Source organism: Lynx canadensis, chromosome X (assembly GCF_007474595.2).
Source record: "Lynx canadensis isolate LIC74 chromosome X, mLynCan4.pri.v2, whole genome shotgun sequence".
Taxonomy (NCBI): Eukaryota; Metazoa; Chordata; class Mammalia; order Carnivora; family Felidae; genus Lynx; species Lynx canadensis.
The window spans coordinates 85,977,455-86,000,080 of NC_044321.2; the positions used below are offsets into that span (position 1 = coordinate 85,977,455).

The window sequence follows — 22,626 nt, forward strand, 5'->3', positions numbered from 1 at the left end:
GCAGTGATTCCCTTTGGACTGATGGCCACATTAAGTAAAGCAAGAGGGCCTTTTAATTATGACTTTACATGTGGGCTTTTAATGATATTAACCAAAATACCTGACTCCCTGGGGGGCCTCGGAGTCCTTCTAAACCCATGGGACCCTGTAAAGAGAATGGAGGCACCTTAGAAAGATTAATAGCCCACACTAGAAAAAGCCAATAGACTTATATAACAAAGCTATCCAACTGAGTTCAGGATTTTGCCTATCCTAAAATCAGGTAAGAGAATGTTCCTAGACATGGCTTAATGACTTTTCTTCCAAGCACTAATCCATCAGGGTGAATAACCACACAGAGCATTTTTAAAGAGCTAAACAAATGGAAACATTTTAAGTACTAGATGGAATTTGGTAGAAGGGATGGGTGGTATTATACTTAGTGTGCATTAGTTCCAAGTCATGAGACTTTTTAAATAGATTGTGGGAGGGCCTCTTGTCTCTCACCCCAAATGCATTCTTGGTTGGTGATTATGTCTTTTCAAGACAAGAGAGTAAAGTAGAGGAAGAAATGGTGGGGTAATGGGTGAACACTGCTGAATATTCAAAATACTCTTAACAAGATTTATGATCACACTAAAATCATAATTTTCTAAAATATGACTTCTTTAAGGCTAAAGGTTGGCCAATTGCTTACAGCCCAACATCTAAGTGACTGAAACACTTAAAATTACCGAGGCTAACAATTATTTCTTCACTTGAATTGAGCTTATTATCAGAAATTGTTGATTGCAAACATCACTATGTTCTAGAACATCCCAGGCTTGTTTCTGTCCTATAAAGACTGTACTTGGCCCTCTTTCTTCCATTCCTGCAACACCCACACTCTTGCCCACATTCCCTCAGGATAAAATATAATTAAAACAAGACAACACTCACACCATTTTTAGCCCAGAAGATAATTATGTACGACAACAAAGAGAGTAAGTAGGCTGAGGAGCCATTCCTTATTCAAAGGAGCCACTAAGTCAAGGAAATGGGGCAAAGTGAAAAGGAGGAGATCATAGAGACCTGTCAGAGGGCTGAGGAAGAGAAATAAAAGAAGCTTTGGTGGCCATCAGGTTACATAACATAAAGATGCAAACAGGACAAAAAAATATGGATTGGGTGACTTGACAGACTTAGGCAAGCAACATTCCAGGTTCATACCCTAGGTCCTGGCAAACCAGGGATTCCCTTTTCACCCTTTTCTCCAGCAGTTCCAAATCCCTAAAGGAAAAAAAAAACCACAAGTTATAACATCCATTTCTTCATAGGTCTCCTGGCTCCATCCAAAGCAGGGAAGTAACTTTAAATCAGTGCCACTGACCTATTGGGGAGGCTTACCATGATGAGTCTCTTGTCACTGTCTGAGAAACACATGGGTCCTGAATATAATTTGGACCACTGATTCAAGGTTCCCTCTTGGTTTTAGAAGTAATGTCATGTTCCCCTAAACACTAGTACATGTATTCATAGCAACATGGACTGACAGCATAAAAATGATTAAATATCTAACCTCATTGGTTTTACAGATGGTAACACTAACATTCAGAAGGGTTAAGCATGTCATATGGGTTACAGAATCAATGAGATGGCCAGGTCTTCAAATTTCCATTCCAGGGCCCTTTCCTTGAGAATAGACTGTCTTCCATCACCTAGGAACTCATTTCTTTGACCCACAGATGGAGAATTTTGTTAATTGTTGGGGGTCGATACTAGAGGGAAGAGCTTTTGCCCTCTGGAGACATGATGACTGTGTCATTCTCTTCAGTGGGAAGGATTATTTCTTTCTAGGTGTGGTCTAGAACCCTGCAGACCCTAGCAGTACTCTGAAGGGCACTATGAGATGGTATTCAATCCCTCTTGCCCTGCTCAAAGACTGAAGACTTTCAGTCATAGACCTGACTTGGGGACAAGCAGAAATCCAAAGAGCAGACTGAGTGAGAAAAGCTTACTTCCCTCTGGGTCCAAGGCAAGCATATTCTGGGCCCTTGAGATACAGAAAAGTTCATTATTAAAGTGGATAGAGTCTTTCATGGCAAACCTCATCAAGGCCATTTTGTTGTTACTGTTTAAAATTGGACTTTCTGGAGCATAGATTTTGGCAAACAACATTCATGCCTATTGTAAGAGTAAAGGAAGCAGTGATTCTTTCTCAAATGTAAGCTTGTAAAAGATGGTAAATGTTGTGGCATGTCTCCTGTTGTCCTCTTGATGTGACCTGGCTCAGCTGGTTATGCAGGCTCTGCTTTAATCCCACTTAGAGTTTTTCCTTCTTCTTACATACTCAGAGCACTCCCATGGGTACTGAAAGCTGGCTGAACAAACCTTAGCTTTGTAGGCCCAAGTTGTGTTTGTTTTGTTTTGTTTTTTAATGTGTTTTTTTTTTTTTTTTTTTGTGTGTGTGTGTGTGTGTGTGTCTTTTTTATTGCGGGGTCGAGTGTGCATCTGTGAAGGGTCTAGTTCAAAGCAAGCTTTGGTTCCTTCTCGCCTTTCTTTTTTCTACGTCAATAGTTGTGTGTCAACTGGGTCAGACCTCATGCTGAATAGGATTTCTATTTGAAAGGCCTATGCGTCAAATGAACTCAAACTTACTTGAAATCTGTTCTGCATCTCAAATGGGAAACCAAGGCATGCTGCCACCTGGTGGAATCTGTCTATGGGTCTCTGAAGCCAAATATCATGCAGCTTTCTCTGGTCTGGCCATGGAAGCTATAGCAGCCCACACTGCCCCAGACTCTTACAGCACTTAAATGTATGAAAGTTTGTAAGCAGGAGGTCTATGTCACACTCACTTCCATCTCCTCCAAGACATGTTACTCTGCAGACTGAACACACACAAGGTGGTTGCATACATACTTGTTGAATTAAAAAGAATGACCCGGAGACCAAAACTGTTGCAAAAAGTGAAGCATGTCCGAGAACTGTCCAGGAACTGTCTCACACTCTCCACCTATCTTGCCTGTAGTTGGAAAGACAACGGGACTTTGTCCTCCTTCTTCAGAAAGCAGAAAGTGTATCAGGACTCTTGCTCTCTCAGAGAGCTTGTGCTACCATGTGAACAAAAATAAATACCCAAAAAGTTTAAAAAGGACAAAATCAAAGAAACTTATTTGTGTGTGTGGGGGGGGGCGGGGGGTGGTGGTGGTTAAAGCCAATAAACCATACATGACTTGGCAAGATATTGGGATGTAGGCTTAGCTTGTCTCCCAGTACAGGAGGTACTATACAGGGCCCTGCTGAACAAGCTGTTCTAGAAAGATGTCCTGGGCCCTAACCCTGTCACAGTCAGTCCTCGTCATAAGCTGTCCTGCATCCACTGCTCCCATACCTCTTCTTACCAATGTCCAGGAAAACCTCACTAGAGCACTGGCTTAGCTGTTCATTTTTGGTTCAAGGTTGTTAGTGGCTCTGCAAAAACTCAACGTCAGTCACGTGGCCTGCAGTAAGTGGGGGGTGCCATAGTCACTGAGGCAGGGGAGAGGAGGGCGGTGCAAGAAAAAGACAAGCTTCAAACACTAGGCCGGAAGCAGGGGGTGTCAGCCCCCAGGCCCAGTGAAGGCCACTTTGGCCACGGGCCCTCAGAGGCAGGCTCATCAGAGAGGCAGGCCACCGTATAGTCATCCTCCTCTCGAGCTTCTCCCCTCAAGACCAAGCAGGCTCCCCTCGGTCCCAGCCAAAGCGGTGGACATGGCTAGACCCACCTCCACAACCAGGGCAGCTTCTTTAACTGGGAAAGGCATGGGGGAGGCTGAAGCACATAGTTGAGGGGGAATGAGGCCATGGGGGAGGGGCGGGGAGTGATCTGTGGTAACATTTTGGAAGCCAAACTACAGAAATCCATTCTGCTCAGCACTGCAAGGGTCACTTGAGATTGGAAACATGAGGGGTCGGAAATGTCAAATGTCTTTCTAAACCCTGCGCAGGTCTCAGGGCTGCTATAGCTCTCAGGGCACCAGGGCCCAGGGCCCAGCTTAAGTCTGTCAAGCTGGGGCCCCTCCTCCAAAGGACCTACCTGAAGGGCCTGGAAAGCCTGGTGCTCAGTTGAAGGAGCACCCCACGGGTCCAGTAGTTGCCTCAGATCTACTCAATAGGTTCCTCAGGATTTGACAGTTTCCTCTTTTCTTTCCCCCCACCCCCCCGCTTATCTCTTCCATTCTGCCTTACCCTGTGTTTGCTGGTTCCCTGGACACAGGGCACACAGGTATAAGATTCTCTCTGATGCTCTCCATGAGAGTACCTGTGCCCACAACTGCTGGGGACAACATGGCAAAATGTGTGAAGCTGGGACTGAGCCAGAAAATCAGAGATGTTTGATCCTGCCAGAGGGGACAAGACAAAGAAGGTGACACATACATTTGTCAGGTTGGCCATTTGTCAGCAGCTCTTGCAAAGATTTGGGTTTGGATGGAAAGGAAACAAATGCTTAAAGAAAACATTTTTGAATTCCCTAGAGATTTATATCCTCAGTGCTGCCATGTTTCTCAGTGACTGTAGATAATTGAAAGCTGATGTGCAGGTTTTGGATTTGAGAAGTGTGTTTCCTCTGGAAAGCCTAGAGCATCTCAAACACGTTACCATCTTTCTTCTTACAACCATTCTGTCAGAAGGCACATAAGGTGCCTGCGAATGTTCCCATTAGGCAGACAGACATATTAGAAGAAAGAATGATTTGCCCAGGGTCTTACATCAAATCCATGTCAAAGTGGGCTGAGATCTCTGGGTTCTTGACTTCCACTCTCTGAAAATATTCTGTGCCACATGAAGGGAGGTATTTTCCAGCTTGGATGTCTTTACAGTCAACTGAGGTTTCTATTTTGCAGTCTACACAGTGAAACCCCAGAAATGCTGAGCTTGAAATGGTATTGCAGTTTATCACTGTGCATTCTTGTCAGTCAGTCTCCCTTTCTTTTACGGAACAAAAGGGAATGGGGTGAAACCGTAGTAGAGGAAGTCCTCTGAGGCACAACAGGAATGGGAGGAAATCGGAGGGAGGGAGCATGAGCCAGAGAACCCAATAACACCAGATATCATAAAATCCACCACCACGAGAAGAACGAACTAGACTGTAGGGAGCAGTATGATAAAGGCAGTATGAATTGGCTAGCTTTTGAGAAACTTGGATTCCAGTCTCAACTCTGCTAATGACTTGATGTGTGACTCTGGACATGCCTCTTCATCCATTCAAGCCATGGTTTCCTTTTCATTACAGGGAGATAAGCCCATCCCACCTTACTTACCTCTTGGGGATGATGTGAGGTGATTAGAGTCTATGTACAATGCTCATAAAGGAAAGTACAAACCTTGTTTCCCAACCCACTTGCAAAGTATTTTGTATTTGTGCTATCCAATAGAAATATGTGAGCTACTGGGGCACCTGGGTGGTTCAGTCAGTTAAGCGTCCGACTTTGGCTCAGGTCATGATCTCATGGTTCATGAGTTCGAGCCCTGCATCGAGTTCTGTGCTGACAGCTCGGAGCCCATAACCTGCTTTGGATTCTGTGTCTCCCTCACTCTGTGCCCCTCCTCATTCACGGTCTGTCTCTCTCTTTCTCTCAAAAATGAATAAACATTAAAAAAAAATTTATGTTGATTTCTTTTTGAGAGACAGAGCACAAGGGGTGGAGGGACAGAGAGAGGAGACACAGAATCCGAAGCAGGCTCCAGGCTCTGAGCTGTCAGCACAGAGCCCGACACAGGGCTCCAACTCACAAACCGTGAGATCATGACCTGAGCTGAAGTTGGACACTTAACCAACTGAGCCACGCAGGCACCCCCAAAATTTTTTTTCAAAAAAAGAAATACGTGAGCTACTACATTATTTTAACTTTTCTAGTAACTACATTATAAAAGCAAAAGAAATTGGTGACATTAATTTTAATAACATTTTATATAACAAAATATATCATAAATATTGTCATTTTGACATTGAAGTAAAAAATATTAATGAGATTTTTTTAAGTAGGCTCCATACCCAGTGTGGAGCCCAACATGGGGCTTGAAATTAAAACCGTGAGATCAAGACCTGAATTGATATCGAGAGTTAGATGCTTAACTGACTGAGCTACCCAGGCACCCCATTAATAAGTTAGTTTAGATCATTTTTCTCATACCTAGTTTTTGAAATCCATGTGTACTTTACAATTGCAGTATATCTCATTTCAGACAAGCCATATTTCAAGGCTTGGTGGCTACATGTGGTTAGTGGTTATAATATTGGACAGCACAGCTTTATACTTTGTAAAGAAATGTCACATATATTGTGAGTTGGGCCTCAAAATAGTAGATATGACCATTGCCATGTTACAGATATACAGAGAGGCTCGGAGACTTGAAAAGTTTCCAGAGCTGGACCTGGATCTGAAGTCTACATGTCCTGTGTCTAACTTCGGGGTTCTCCTCCTTTCTGATTCATTGGACATTGAACTGATTAAGATCAAGGACATAGGACAGATGATTCTCTGTGCCCCTGTGCTTCTACAGGCCATCATAGAAGCATTTTAAAGAACCGTAGGGAAACTCTGGAGTCATCTATCCCCACTTCAAGCAGAGGCAGGCCTGATCATCTTGAATTCATCCATTTTCCTCCTGACCCCTACACCCAATCCATGAACATCTTGTCAACTCCTTCTTCAAAACACATCTCACAATTTAAGAGACATATCAACCACATGTGATGTGTGGGCCTCGTTGGATTCTGACTCTAACAGGGCAAGTATAAAAAATATGTATTTATGAGATAATCATAAATCTGAATTCTGACTTAACTGACATAAAGTAATTACTGATAATTGATTAGCATTGATGATGTTGTAACTATGTTTTTAAAAAGTTCCTCTCTCTTAGAAATGCTGAACTATTTATGTTGAAATGATATGTCTCTTACTTGCTTCAGATTGGCCGAGTTGCTAAATATTGAAGCTGAGTGACTAGTACAAGGGAGGATCATTATACCATTTTCTCCACTTGGTGTATGTTTAAAATGTCCCATAATAACAAGTCTACACTTTTTACATTTCGAATCCATGCACTTCTCTCCATTTTCATTGCTATCATCCTAGTGTAAACTACTACCACCTTTCCCCTGGATTGGTGCAGTAGCCTCTATTTGCTGCCTCAGCCTCCCCTCATCCTCCACACCCCACCCCCACCCCTGTCAGAGTGATCTTTAAAATGTAAGTCAGAGCCAGGGCGCCTGGGTGGCTCAGTCAGTTAAGCCTCTGACATTGGCTTGGGTCATGCTCTTGCAGTCTGTGAGTTCGAGCCCTGTGTTGGGTTCTGTTCTGATAGCTCAGGGCCTGTCCTGATAGCTCAGGGCCTGGAGCCTGCTTTGGATTCTGTGTCTCCTTTTCTCTCTGCCCCTCCCCCACTCATGCTCTGTCTCTCTCTGTCAAAAATAAATATACATTGAAAAAAATTTTTTTAATGTAAGTCAGAGCCTTCTGATGGCTTCCTATTTCATTTAACACAAAAGCCACATTCGACCTACAAAGGGTCTGGCTCTTGCCTATCTCCCTGGTTCTTGCCTATCTTCCTGGTTCTTGCCTTTGCTGACTCTGTTCCACACACTCACTTTTTTGCTGTTCCTCACAAGCAGTGAAGTTTTGCCAACCTCAGGGTCTTGGCACTTACCAAAAACACTCTTGCTGATCTTCATTGACTCACTTCTCCATAATGTTCACTTCCTCAGAAAGGCCCTTCATGACCACTCTGCCCAAAGTAGCCCACCCCTTTTCTCAATCCACATTCCATCACTTTACCCTTTTTTATTATCTTCTATGTATCACTTGCTACTATATGAACTTGTCCTTGATACATTTGTTTACTTGTTTAGTGTCTGTATCCTCCCTCGCTCCCCCATTAGAATGTACTCTCCTCAAGGACAAGGACTTTTACTTATTTGACTGTTATTTACTATTGTCTAGCAGAATGCCTGGAACATAGGGCCCCTCAAAAGGTATAAGTTGAGGGAAAGACTCTAAGGTATAAGGGCAGATAGTGGAGTGAAGATAGGGCTACTAAGAGTAACTACCATTTACTGAACAATTGATATGTGCCAAGCATTTATCTCACATAATCCTCATAACTACACCATTATCACCCCCCCCCCCCGTTTTTTGAGGGAAACTGGAACTCAGATAAGTTAAGAAAATTGTCCAAGTTCACAAGACTCTAAGGTATAAGGGCAGATAGTGGAGTGAAGATAGGGCTACTAAGAGTAACTACCATTTACTGAACAATTGATATGTGCCATGCATTTATCTCACATAATCCTCATAACTACACCATTATCACCCCCCCCCCCCATTTTTTGAGGGAAACTGGAAGTCAGATAAGTTAAGAAAATTGTCCAAGTTCACAAAGGTAGAAATTAGTGAGACCAAAAGTCAAGCCTAGGTCTGTTTTAATTCTAGAGCTTGAGCTAATAACTGCTAAGATCTATGGCTTCATGAAGAACCATGCTAATGTCTCCATAGGTTTGAGAAACAAGAATATTTCCTTAAATGCCTTCTAACAATGAAGATGATAGAATTGTCTACAACAACCACAGGAAGAGGTCTTCCTGTTAGCCTTCTATTGCTATAGTTCTTGTCCAATCAGGTCCTTAAATGCATGTTGACCAAACAGGGAGACTTACCAGGAGACCTGGAGGGCCACTTATTCCTGGTAAACCTGGAAGCCCTGGTTCACCCTGAAATATCAACCAAAGATTAGTGAGTAACAGCAGGAAACAGTGAACACAAAGGACATGGCTCCATTGAGCTGCATGGGATGAGCAGTGGGGAACAAATGGGGTATCAGGTGGTGTAAATTCCCCAGGATTCCCAACTAATAACTGTGGCAGGATATCAGCTTAGGGAGCCCTTGTGGTGTGGGAAGGACCAAGGCCCACGGCAGGGAATGGAAACTGTCTAAAACAGAATCTCAAATGTTGAGGCTAATTGGGAGACAGAAAAGACAGTCATCTGTTATCTTCCTAGTGGAAGAGCTGTTCAGTGTGATTTGCTGTTACAAATTATAGGTTGCAAAGAAATCAATGGTTTGGAGAAAAAAGTAACAACTACAGTTTGGATAGGGACCCATAACACTCTAATTTGTCTTTCCCTGATATGCTAATTTACTTATTTGTGCCATGAAAGGGCTCCCTAAGGTTTGGGAATGATCAGGGAGGCAGGTGATCTTTCATATGTTCCCAAAGTGTTCCCAAATTAATTATTGCTTTCTGTAAACCTGAAGAGGGCCTGGAGCTATTGCTTTCTCAAAGACAAAATTAAAGACATGGAAGTAAGCACCTTCCCTTGACTGGGCCCCTTGACCACAGGAGCAGAGTCACAAAACTTAAGGGAACCCCAGGGAGGAAGGAAGGAAGGAAGGAAATGCAGGTTACTGAAAGATACCTGCATACCTTAACAGCATACAGGCATTCAAATACACACCCACTCACATCGAAATAGAGATTATAACATATCTCAGTTAAACAGGTCTAACAGCTTTAGCCTTGGTAGTTCAGATCAGGTGAATTAGGGCATCTACTGCCTCTTAGTGACAGTATATTCTATTTGTAAGGTCAGGTTTTGAGGGCAAATAACTTCTTTAAAAAGATAATTTAAAAGCAACCATTTATACCTTATGTGTTCTGTCATAGTGCTTTGGGGACAACATAAGTATTGAGAGGGTTGGGAGTTAGGACGAAAAAACCCAATTATTTAATGTTTGTTTTAAGTTATTCAGCATCTTGATAATTGAATTTGAAAAAGCAAAACACAGAAAATAGGACTTAAATAAATACTCAGGAGCCCAGGCCCACTCATAGCCACACACCAACACACAGACATTTTACAGAGCTTTTTGCAAGGGACAAAACAAAGAAGGCTTTACCCTCACTTCCAAACAAAAAAGCATTACCCAGAATATCTTTCCAATATAGCCTCGTTATTAGAGTTGAACTTTGGTATTAATAGGAAAAGGATTATTAACATTTCCTGGGCTTAAATATTCATTACCTTGGATCCTTTCTTCCCTTTGGGAAATCCCATAAATTCCAGTTCTCCAGTAGATGGTGGGGGTCCTGCAGGGCCTGGGAGGCCAACATCCCCCTGTAAGATCAAAGGGAATGTTAAGCAAAGCAGAAACCACACGGACCACTTCAGAGGCTAGGTTTGTCCTCTGGATGTAATTCACAAATAAGCTCTCCATTACTTTGGCCTCTTTACCCTCACCCTTGCATCAGTGAGGCAACAAAACTATCAGTGCCAAGGGATGGGAAGAAGTATAAGCCTGAACAAATGCATTTTGTACCAGCACTGCAGAGGGAAGAAGCAAGATGAATGAAAGGAAACCACAAGTTTATGGTTGCTATGGTCATGCATCAAAGGGTGTTTAGAAGAGAGCAAAAAAGCGTTTTGAGCAAGGTGAATGGCCACCTCTCAGCAATGGTGATTGGACTATAACTGGTCTAGTCCTTGCCAACAGCACAAGCAGAGGCAGTCTGTGTTGGAACACTGGAGGCTGTATTTGCTCCTTGAAGGCAGTGCAATCTACAAGAGGCAGCCATGAAGGGTGGAGAGGACAAGCTCCAGTCTCCCTTGAGGCTCCCAAATCACTGTCCAGTTTGTGCAGAAGGAAACAGGAGAATGAGGGAAGGGGGATAGAAGAGAGTGGTGAAAGAGAGGTTAAGGAGGAGAGAAAGAGGGGATAGAAAGGGAGACGGGAGGAGAAGAAGGAGGAGGAAGAGGAAGGATGGAGGGAAGAGGGGAAGCAAAGGAAAGGAAAGAGAAGGTGAGACAATATACAAAATACCAGGGAAATACCCAGGTGGAAGGAAGATGGAATCTATTTCAAGAGAGTATGTTTGTAAGATATACACACTTCACAAGTAGGAAGCAGGAAGACTACAATATTTTGAAGGAAAAAGACCACAGGAACGTATGTGTAGCATGTGCACATGCAGCCCTCCACAGATCCCATCAGAGGATCCATGTGGAGTGGGAAATGCTCATTTCCCAAGGCAAAAGTCCAAATCCCCTTAAAACACAAGCAGGCACATGTGTGCAGCCAGAGATGTTTCTTGGAGCATATGGAATGCACATTGTATTTTCCAAAATCTATTTACCTTGACTCCTTTCTCTCCTTGGAAACCTAACCCCATATTCCCCTGGGGCACAGGGTTGCAGGGAGGAAAAACAAAATCAATTACTAAACAAGCTCTAGGAACTTAAATTGGAATGCATTCTTTTTTACCAGAAAGTGTGTTTAACCAAACCAGAATATCTCTGGGGAAACTAGAGTACTTAGTGGTAGGAGGCCAAATGCCCCAAGACAAAGTATACTTACATCAGGACCAGGGAAACCGGGAGGACCTGGAGGACCCTATATTAAAAAATGGAAGGAAAGAGCACTTGTTAGTTTCAGGCAAAAAGAGTCTGAGCATGTTGGGAGTCACTAGAGATGAGGCCCCCACAGTATATTCTTTTTTTTTTTTGATGTTTATTTATATTAGAGAGAGAGAGAGAGAGAGAGAGAGAGAGAGAATGTACAACCAGGGGTGGTACAGAGAGAGGTGGAAACAGAATTTGAAGGAGGGTCCGGGCTCTAAGCTGTCAGCACAGAGCCTGATGCAGGGCTTGAACTCACAAGCTGCGAGATCATGGCCTGAGCTGAAGTTGGAGGTTTAACCGACTGAGCCACCCAGGTGCCCCTCCTCCTCACAGTATATTCTGGCTTTAGTGGAGCAGATTCTAGCTCCTTCTCCCATGGTTCTTTTTTTTTTTTTTTTAATCTCCTTTGAAATCTCCCAAATTGGCCTGATAATCATATTTATGCTAAGGTGGTAAAGACTCGTGCATAATTCCTCCCAAATGGCCAGAAATTTAAAAATAATGGCTTTTGGTGAAGCTAAACCAAAGTAATCAGTGGTGAGATTTCATGCACTGTGGAGAAAGAACAATCTGGGGATGGGCCTTTCCCAGAACCACATGGATAACTGGCTATATGCTTTTTCTATACCAGTGAAGGCAAACAGGTTTGGTATCAGAAAGACAGGTAAGTAGGTAGCACTGTCCAAGCTGCAGTGTGGAGAAGGATTTTGAAGCTTCTTTTGTGACCAGGGTGAGTGATGGTGGTGATCATGTGAGTAATTGGCAAGGTCTATCATGAGTGAGGGGAGTGGAAACGGGCAACAGATGTGCCAGTTATGCTCCTGGGCCATACTTTAGGTTCAGCTAGAGTAGGAGGCTTTGGAAGCACACAGTGGATAGGCAGAAAGACCCTGATAGAGACAACAAATAGCTCCTTACAGAAGCATGCTTCACGTTAATCCTCCAAGAATGGAAGGAGGAGGAGAGCCTATATAGGCTGGATAATTTCCACTAGGAGAGCCTATATAGTCTTCTATTTAATCCATGGCCTTGGCGGGGAAGCATCCCTGTGAATACTGTGATCACATGGGTAGATTTAGGTTGGTCTTACTTGCAATCCTGGTGGTCCCATGGGTCCTACAGCTCCTGGAGGTCCGGGTGCTCCCTGTGGGCCCTGAAGACACAAGTTTTTACCCCAAGGTCAAAAAGAGGACAGTTTCTGGAGAAAATTGGAAATATGTGTCCACAAGAATTGCACAAGAATGTTCACGGGAACTTTATTCATAGTAAAAAAATTGGAAATGTCCCAGGTGTCCATTGATACAAGGACTGATAAATAACTGTGATGCATCTATACAGTGGAATAAATGCTCACCATAAAAAGCAACAACCTACTGATATATGATACAATGTGGATAAATATCAAAAGCATTGTGCTAAGTGAAAGAAGCCCAGACTCCCAAAGCCTATATATTATATCATTCCCTTTATATAAAGTTCTAGAATGGGAAAAACTGAACTATGATGGAGAGAAATCAAAACAGTGGTTTCCTTTGGGTGGAGGCAGGAATTGACTGGGAAGGAGCAGAAGGAAACTTTCTGAGGTGATGACAATGTTCTATACCTTAAGATGGCTTTGGGTTACATAGGAGTATATATTTGTCAGAACTCAGCAAGTATACATTTAAGATTTGTGTATTTCATTGTATGTAAATTTTACATAAAAAGAAAAGATGCAAACACATTTTGAAGCCTAGGTAATGATAGGCATGCTGTAGCATTTAGGGGTAAGAGTACTATTGTCTGCAGTTTACTTTGAAATGCATTGACAATAAGATGGATTGATGGATGGATAAGGATGGATAGCTAGATTGACGTGGGATAAAGCAAGTATAGTAAAATATTAATGGTATGGATGTTCACTGCAAAATTCATTCATCTTTGCTCAATATTTGACAATTTTTATATTAAAGTGATGTAAAAAAAACTTAAAAAGAACATGAAAACAGTTATGTCAATATAAAATAAAGTAGACTTCGGGACAAAGAATATTACCAGAGATAAAGAGGGGACATTTTGCAATGGTAAACTAGGTCAATTGATCAAGAACACATAATAATCTTAGATGTATATGCATCTAATAGCACAGCTTCAAAAGGCATGTAGCAAAATCTGGCAGAACTGCATGGAGAAATAAACAAATCTGAAAAGATATCTGGAGAATTTTAACATCCCTTCCTCAGTAATAAACAGAACTAGAGCAAACCAAACCAAACAAAAACCCCCAAAACAAACAAACAAACAAACAAACAAACAAACCCAGTAAGGACCCAGTAGATTGAAATAGCATTGTCAGCTACCTAATGACCTAATGGACATTTTTTAGATTGCTATACCCCAAAATAGCTTGAACACATACTCTAAGTGCATATGGCACATTCACCAAGATTGTTTCATATGCTGAGCCATGAAACAAATGTCAACAGATTTAAAAGGATTTAAATCATACGAAGTGTTCACTCTAAGTGCAATGACACCAAACTAGAAATCAGCCATGTAAAGATAGCTGGGAAGTTGCCAAATACCGAGAAATTAAACTCCCACATTTCCGTGGGTCAAAGGAAAAAACAGAAGAGAAACAAGAAAATACATGGAACTGAATTGATAACAACAATATTACAAGGCAGACAACAAAATCTGAAGAGAAAGACGGCATGGGGCAAAGTATGGCTCAATTAAAGCTGGGGATGGTAATAAGGTGATATGTAAGGGATGGAGGGGCTAAGTGAAGTCAAGAGAAAGTAGGGGTTCAGAGGTTCCCCAGGAAATAGAACATTGCCTTGATAAAATTAATAACCTGTGGTCTCCTTACTGACCACAAATCTCTTATTCAGCCACCAAACCATCCTCCCCAAATCTAAGTGATGTATTTATCATGCCTGTGTATGTAGGCGAACACTTTACCTTTGTGGACAGAGAAATGAATTCCTAAGAAGACCTATGCAGCTACCACACTGGATGTGATTGTACAAATGTAGTTAACACACCAACACCATCTAAGCCAGTGCTGTTTGGCACTAGGGGATCTGTGTGTGCTTGATCTTTACTTCACCTCTGTTTTGCATGTGTGCTTGTATTGCATCCCGTTTCCTGCCTACCTACCTCTTCTCACACTGCTCTCTCTGTTTAGGAAGTTTCCTCCCATTGCCAGCCAGCCTAAACATTACCCACACTTCTATGAGGCTACCTTCTTTGTCTTAGATATGAAGATGTGAAGTCCCCCATGATGTATCTTTAGGTGGACAGCATCTCTTTCTCAAAGCTGTTGTGGAATTCTTATGCCCCAGTCCTACTAGTTTTTCACATCTGGGTGTGTGGGGGATGGGGTAGGTTGGGCATGGGCAAAGATCATGTCTACACTGTCTCAGGGATCACTCCTAGCACTTTGCTGCTAGTGGGAGCTCAATACCTGTTCTCGAATGAAAAGAAGAAAGGAAGGAACCCTCATATAGGAAAGAAGAAAGAAAGATGTGGCTTTTCTTAAGCCACTTCAAAGGAAAGCAATGACAATGTGGCAATTCAAGGAAGTAGAAAGCTCTTATTAATACAACTCATGGCTCCTCATGGACTCCCTATTTTATTAAAAGTCCCTGAAAGGAATTTCTATATGGAATAGCTTCTATATTTTTTAAAATGTTTCTTTAGTTTGGAGAGAGAGAGCGAGACAGAGCATGAGTAGGGTGGGGGGACAGAGAGAAAGGGAGACACAGAATCCGAAGCAGCCTCCAGGCTCTAGGCTGTCAGCATGGAGCCTGATGCGGGGCTCAAACTCGTGAACCCCAAGAACATGACCTGAGCCGAAGTCAGATGCTTAACCGACTGAGCCACCCAGGCACCCCTATGTGGAATAGCTTCTAAAGAAGAATGTTATACTTGTTTTGTTTTACCCACAACAGTTGACACACACAGAAAACAGTAAACAGTTGCTGAATGAAAGGCAAAATTCTTTCCTAATACATCTCAGGGAGTTTGCAGGTCCCTGGCCTAAAGGGTTGAAAGCTTGCCTGTCGTGTTAACTTGAGGGGGATGGTCTACTCTCTCAGAATGTTCTCACCTGGAAAATGTCAACAGTGTGATCCGCTCTACCTCAACTGTCTGGATTTTCCTTGAGAATGTCTCCAAAGACCTTTGAATACCATAAAGAATGCAAAGGGACCAGCACTAGCTATTGAGTCAACATTGAGAGCTCCACACATATCTAACAACTTACAGTGATTCCGTCCAGTCCAGGCAGTCCAGGCTCCCCCTGAAAAACAGACAAAGGCAGGACACTGAAGAGATCCATTAGAGCTGTGGTATTATTTCATAGATAACTAACCCACACTTCACGGGCAGAAACACAACACTGCTGATGCTTGGGCCTCCTCTGTCAAGGTCTTGTGTTTTAAATAATGCATGAATTGGACATATTCAGCCACTTACTTTTTTTTCCTAAGAAAAATCCAGACTCTAGAAGACAAATATTATAGCCTTGGTTGAACAGGGTTTAATATTTTACTTGGATTAATTAATTTTCACCTTTGCTAGGAACTTATCAATTAGAAACGGCTTCTGTGGGCTGGTGATTTTCCTGCTCTTTCTGGAAGAAAGCAAAGCTACCTTCCCGTGTGCCTTCATCCCCAGAGAATCTGTGCCCATATGTATACAATGCAAATCAGACATTTCAAGGGAGAATCAACAGAGCATACAGTCTCTGATTACGTTTTAATTACTTTGCAGCATCTTAAGTCACTGTATGAATCTGTAATATAACCATCTTGTGGAAATTGCTGTATTCCACTGGGTCCAGGGTCTCTTTGATTTTTGGCAAAACCATTTAATCAGTGCTTGCTATGACAATGGCCATTTTTTGACACCTGCTAGTCTTACCCCATTTGGCGTACAGTCAAAAATCAGCTCTCTGCAGCACAGAAAGAGCACTGCCTGGGTTTTAGCTCTTCGGTAAACTAGCTATGTGAGTCTGAGGAAGTCACACAGCCTCAGTGTACCTCAGTTTTTCTATCCGTAAAATGAGCAACATGAATCTAACAATCATGAGGTCCTTTCCAAGTCTACCATTCTCTCTTCTGCTGTGGAACCTAAGCCAAGAGCCCAAACCCTGTGCCTTCTCCAGTTCTCGGCCACCCACCCCAATCACTGCCTTCCAAAATGATGTCTAATGTTCCTGATTCTGTGCACGGATGGAAGACAGGAAGGTGCCATCTTCAGCTGAGTGAACATGTGTGCATCTTCCCTTCATATGTTGGGCACATAGATACCCATCTGCTACCAGGGAAATGATGAGCTCACCTCCTACTCTGCAAGGGAATAGGGTCAATCATTTGGCACCAGAGTTTACTGAGGGGCCCACAGGATACCAGGTAGCATACATCAAGAGTACAGTCACAAGAATACAGAAGGTTCTTGTCAATTCTAGGAAGAGATGAAAGTTTTCCAGCCAGCTGCAGAGTTGATGGGCAATTTTTGCAGACAGCCAGGGGCCCAGCTAGGGATGGGCTGGTGTGCAGGTACAGAAAAGGGCGGGGCCAGGATCCTGGGCTGGTGGCCATGCTGAGATGGGCAGAGATATGCATGGCTTCATACCAAGGCATGCAGACATCAAGGATTGCAGAGTAGACAAAAAGTATCTGTCTCCAGGAAATGTCTTGGCTTGTCAAAGAAAATGATACCCATGCAAACCGTTTGTTTGCCGATCTGTCTCCTATTTTTGGTCTAGATCTTACAAAGCAAATCTCTTTGATGGTATGGTTGCAAACATTTCTGTCAGTGTTTCCACCACAAAAAGCTCCAGATCCCTTTTAAATCTAGCTTGGTCTGCTCCTTAGAGACACAGATGCTAGTTCTGGAAATGTTTTTATTGGAGGTGGGGCCCAATCCCAGGAAGCTCAGCTTATAGCCAGCCTAGTTAGCGGTCTGCCTTAGAGGCTCTTACCTTTATTCCTTTGAAACTACTTTGGGCAAGGACAGGTTCCCCTTTAGAGCCTTTCTGGCCAGGAAGCCCCTGAGTAAAATAAGAAAAACTTGTGAGGAAATGCACACAAACACACACAGCTTTGTTAACGATATGACCTGATCACCTAGGGGATGCAACGGCAAGAGTGTAAAATTATGTGGTTTATTCTATGGCTGTGCTAAGGGACAAAAAGTGCATCCTCAAAACAGGTGTTGTGTCTCAAAGCTGTATACCTGCTTCCCCAAATCCTGAGTCCGAAGTCTATAAAGGGATTAGAAAGTAAGACACTTTGACTCTCTTCAGAACACTGATCTGAACGTCCACATATAATGCGCATGTCATTCATAAGCTTATAGCTCATCTGCTCCACCCCTCATAGATTTGTCTCTGACAGGGCCTTTGTCTAGGACAAAGGTTGAAGAACTTCTGTAAAGAGCCAGAGAGTAAGTAATTTGGACTGTGTGGGCTATATCTGGGCTCTGCCTTATAGGCTTCTTCTCTTTTTTCTGCACACACTTTTAAAACTGTAAAACCAAGACACAGGCCAAGGGTCACATGGGCCAGTTTGCAAACCTCTGGTTTAAGAGATCTCTACAAAATCATCTCCATCCTGTGTTTCTACCATAAGACCTCAGTTTCAACACCCATCTAAGAGTCTGGTGTGCCTCACTATTAACACGGAAAACAGTTCAAAGTATACCCAACCTGTCTGTCAACCAGGCTTTTTACTGTCTCACTGGCAGATGCTGGCTAATGTCTGCTAAATGTTGCCCTCCTGGGGAAAATCAATATCCCTATAGCTAAGGGGAAGTCAGGGGACTTCCCAGTTAGTATTGGGAGTAGGACTAAGCTCTGCGGACTGAAGAATTGCCTGAATTATGGATCCCTTGAGCTCAAGGATCATAGGTATGTTAGAAAAACAAATGGTCTCTGAAAAACAAACCAGCTTCCTTCTTTTTTTTAAAATTTTTTTTTTCAACGTTTATTCATTTTTGGGACAGAGAGAGACAGAGCATGAACGGGGGAGGGGCAGAGAGAGAAGGAGACACAGAATCGGAAACAGGCTCCAGGCTCTGAGCCATCAGCCCAGAGCCTGACGCGGGGCTCGAACTCACGGACCGCGAGATCGTGACCTGGCTGAAGTCAGACGCTTAACCGACTGCGCCACCCAGGCGCCCCAAACCAGCTTCCTTCTTAACATTTCCTGTTCCCCTTATTCTTATGGAAACTACTTTTATCAAAGAAGCTTGAAAGAATAGCCACTGGAGTTTCAGCATGGTTATTAAGGTTCAGCTTAGTAAAATATAAGCCCAAGTTCCTATTTAGGCTTAAGGGGAAGCTTAGGGACAGGATTAGGTTTTAACCTTGTCCTTTTGGCTGTCAGGGGATGTTTATTATCTAAATATTTCTTTTCTCCCTCTTGGGGGCAACATTTACTTACTTTGCTGGATTTCCATTCTCTTAACACAGATGTGATTTGTTCTCTTCTGTTGCCATGGCAGTGTTTGGAGGCCTTTGTGACTCAAACAGCTGGTTCTATGTTGGTAATACATCTTTCTCCATTCCCCACCCCCACTACATATTGGTTTGGTCTTTAGATGTCAAGGTCCTTTATGACAATCTGAGGCTTGTGCTTTGTCTATCTCACTTTCTTACATGTATACCCACACCCACAACTTGGTCACTGAAGGCAATGGTGCTGCTTTTCCAATAAAATGCTAGTTACATAATGCTTCAATGAACATTGGGTGCATATACCTTTTTGAATTATTGTTTTTGTTTTCTTGGTATAAATACCCAGGCATGGAAATAACCTAAGTGTCCAACAATGGATGAAGGGATAAAGAAGATGTGACACACACACACACACACACACACACACACACACTGGAATACTATTCAGCTATAAAAGAATGAATTTTTGTCATTTGCAACAACATGGATGGACCTTGAGGATATTATGCTAAGTGAAATAAGTCAGACAGAGAAAGACAAATACCATATGATTTCACTTATTTGTAGAATCAAAAACAAAAACAAAACAAACAAAACAAAACAAATCTCAGATACAGAGAACAGATTGGTGGTTGCAGAGGGGAGATTGGTAAGGGGATAGGCAAAATGGGTGAAGGGGATCAATAGATACAAACTTCCAGTTACAAAATAAGTAAGTCATGGGGATGTCATGTACAGCATGGTGACTATAGTAAATAATTTTTAAAAACATTTTATTCTATTATTATTATTATTTTAAGAGTATATTTATTTATTTTGAGAAAGAGAGTATGTGCACAAGTGGGGAATGGGCAGAGAGAGAGGAAGAGAGAGAATCCCAAGCAGGCTCTGCACTCTCAGCACAGAGCCCAATGCAGGGCTCAGTCTCATGAACAATGAGATCATGACCTGAGCCAAAATCAAGAGTTGGATGCTTAACCAACTGAGCCAGCCAGGTGCCCCTAAAGATTTTATTTTTAAGTAATCTCTACATCCAATGTGGGGCTTGAACTTACAACCCCAAGATCAAGAGTCTCATGTTGCACTGACTAAGCCAGCCAGGTGCTCCTATAGTAAATAATATTTTACTGCATACCTGAAAGTTGCTGAGAAAGTAGACCTTGAAGGTTCTCATCATAAGAAAAAAAAAAATTGTCACTCTGTATGGTGACAGCTGGTAACTAGACTTACTGCAGTGATCATTTTGTAATGTGTACAAATATCAAGTCATTATGTTGTACACCTGAAACTAATATAATATTATACATCAATTATACTTTAATAACAAAAAATACATGAGATAGCATTGGAATAAGACACACTGAAAAAAATGCCAATTAATTCATGTAGCTATGGAATCTAATAGTATGATTTCTAGCTAGATATATCACATCAGTACCCTTAGTTGCTTAGATTATTTCAAGTAAGGTTGATGATGGGCTTGAATGTGTTATTCTTCTCTTTCCAGTCACTTATAAAAGTAGCTTTACAAGGGCATTGCACCTATTAGAGATCATTTAGATCCAAAAATTGAGCTCTATCTTATGAATAAAATTAAACAAAAGTGGTGACCTCAGGATGTAATGAATGCCATATCAATCCCAGAATGAAGGGTTATGAGAGTGTGGGGGGAAGGGGGAAAACTGTGTCAGTGTAGAGTAGAATTTCTCAATTATTTATCACTATTGACTGTGACAGATGATTCCTTGATGTTGGGGGTAGCTTACCTGTGCTAGTAGAATGCTCCCAGTTGTGACAACCAAAAATGCCAATAATAACTGGAAAATGCCCCTTGGTGTGGGGAATCACCCCTGGTTAAGAATCACTGGTCTAGACCAAGCTTGCCAAACCCTTTGGGTCATTATTAGAGCTTCCATGATCCCACGTAAGCCCTCCAAGTATGTGATGTGGGAACATGTCAAATAGCCCAAGTGTGTACTTTGCTCTGAAATTTACTACAGTCTTTTTGCAATCTTTCCAACTCTAAAAGGATAATTAAAAAAAAAAAAAACTCTAAGTAGTGGAGCATGTGTACACCCCCTGCAACTGATATTCTTCTTTACACTTTTTAATGTTGTGCTGCCAGCATAGACTCCTGCATTGAACAAGGGGTTGCAGTGGTTGCCCTACAGATGCTTAATGACATCTCCATAAAAGCAGAAAAGGGGCACACTTGGAGGCAAAGAAAGCCATTTGAAATAATGTTCAAAGATCTGGCAACGTACGGGTGGTCCAAGAAGCCCAGGATAGCCATCGGGGCCTGGATATCCAACATCTCCTTGAGTTCCATTACAGCCATCCAGGCCAGGTGGGCCTCTGGGCCCTGGCTGTCCTGGGTGGCCCTGTTCAAAGAGAAAAGAAGGGATCAAGTCAGCCACAGGACTCTTAGCTACTCTGACAAGCTCCACAGTAAGAGAAACCAAGTATGCTGCCAAACTCTGGCTCCTTGTCCACTCCCTTAGCTCTGTGAGAGCTACACTCTTATAGCTTTCCTTTACACTCAGGTATATGTAGCTCAGTATTACCCCTCCCCAAAGGATCCATGCTGTAATGGGACCCATGCTGAAACTAAAGAAATCAAGCCTGAAGAGATGAGACACAGGATGCTACAACTTCATCTTTCCTGGGTACAAAGATGTACTAAGATGGGGCTCAGCTGGTTGGCAGCTGAAGTGCTACCATCAGGGAATCATGCCAGGCCTTGGGACTCCTCAGAACAGACTGGAGCCTGGGAAGCTTGGCATGGCTTTCTGTATTGGAAAAGCCTGGGGCTTTTATATGTCTCTGCCTAGGAAATGATGCTGACTTTTGGTCAAAAGAGTAGAAGCAGTTTCCACGGCACCATCTCTCTTAAAAGCTAATTGATGAAAAATAAGCAAGTCTCAGAGGCTTCTTGGAAGATGGCAGCGTAGGAGGACCCTGGGCTCACCGCGTCCCGCAGGTCACTTAGATTCCACCGACACCTGCCTAAATAACCCAGAAAATCGCCAGAAGACCAGCAGAACGGATTCTCCGGAGCCAATCATAGACAAGAGGCCCATGGAAGAGGGTAGGAAGGGCGGAGAGGCAGTGCATGCTCCACAGACTGGCAGGAGGGAGCCGGGGCGGAGGGGCAGCCGGCCGGCCAAGCAGAGCCCCCGAGTCTGGCTGGCAAAAGCGGAGGGGCCGGACGGAGTGTGTTCCGACAGCAAGCGGGACTTAACATCTGGAAGGTTATAAGCTAACAGATGTGCTCGGAGAGCAGGAGGGCTGGAGGACAATGGGAGGGAGAGTTGTTGAGCCCCAGATGACAGAGCGCAGCTTGGTGGGGAACAAAGGCACTTGCCAGCGCCATCTCCCTTGCCCATTCCCCAGCCAAAATCCCAAAGGGAACCAGTTCCCATCACGGAACTTGCTTGCACCACGCAAACACTCAACGCTGTGCTTCTGCGGATCCATCCCTCCGGGGGATCTGACTCACTCCCGGTGCTGCAGGGCCCCTCCTGAAGCGGGTCTCCAAAGGAAAAGCGAGCTGAGCCTGCCCCTCCCGCCCCTGTGCACCTTGCCGATCCACCCCACCTAATATGCCAGATCCTTAATACCACAAGCCTGGCAGTGTACAAGTAGACCAGATGGGCCATGCCACCCCACAGTGAATCCCGCCCCTAGGAGAGGGGAAGAGAAGGTGCACACCAGTCTGACTGTAGACCCAGGGTGGGCTGGGGGCAGACATCAGGTCTGACTGCGGCCCTGCTCACCAAC

The 22,626-nt window shown here is 43.2% G+C and overlaps 1 protein-coding gene across 3 annotated transcripts in view; it reads right to left on the reverse strand.

Annotated features, from left to right (window-relative positions):
- Positions 1–22,626, reverse strand: part of COL4A6 (collagen type IV alpha 6 chain) — a 318,514-nt gene that overhangs the window by 45,621 nt on the left and 250,267 nt on the right. For all 3 annotated transcript variants that reach the window (XM_030305618.1, XM_030305619.1, XM_030305620.1), the window contains exons 6-15: positions 21,111–21,227; positions 17,371–17,439; positions 15,649–15,684; positions 12,490–12,552; positions 11,356–11,391; positions 11,135–11,176; positions 10,026–10,118; positions 8,660–8,713; positions 1,189–1,248; positions 101–145 (exon numbers count right to left, since the gene is read on the reverse strand). In XM_030305618.1, coding sequence (XP_030161478.1) covers positions 101–145; positions 1,189–1,248; positions 8,660–8,713; positions 10,026–10,118; positions 11,135–11,176; positions 11,356–11,391; positions 12,490–12,552; positions 15,649–15,684; positions 17,371–17,439; positions 21,111–21,227 — 615 coding nt within the window. The remainder of the gene's footprint in view (positions 1–100; positions 146–1,188; positions 1,249–8,659; positions 8,714–10,025; positions 10,119–11,134; positions 11,177–11,355; positions 11,392–12,489; positions 12,553–15,648; positions 15,685–17,370; positions 17,440–21,110; positions 21,228–22,626) is intronic.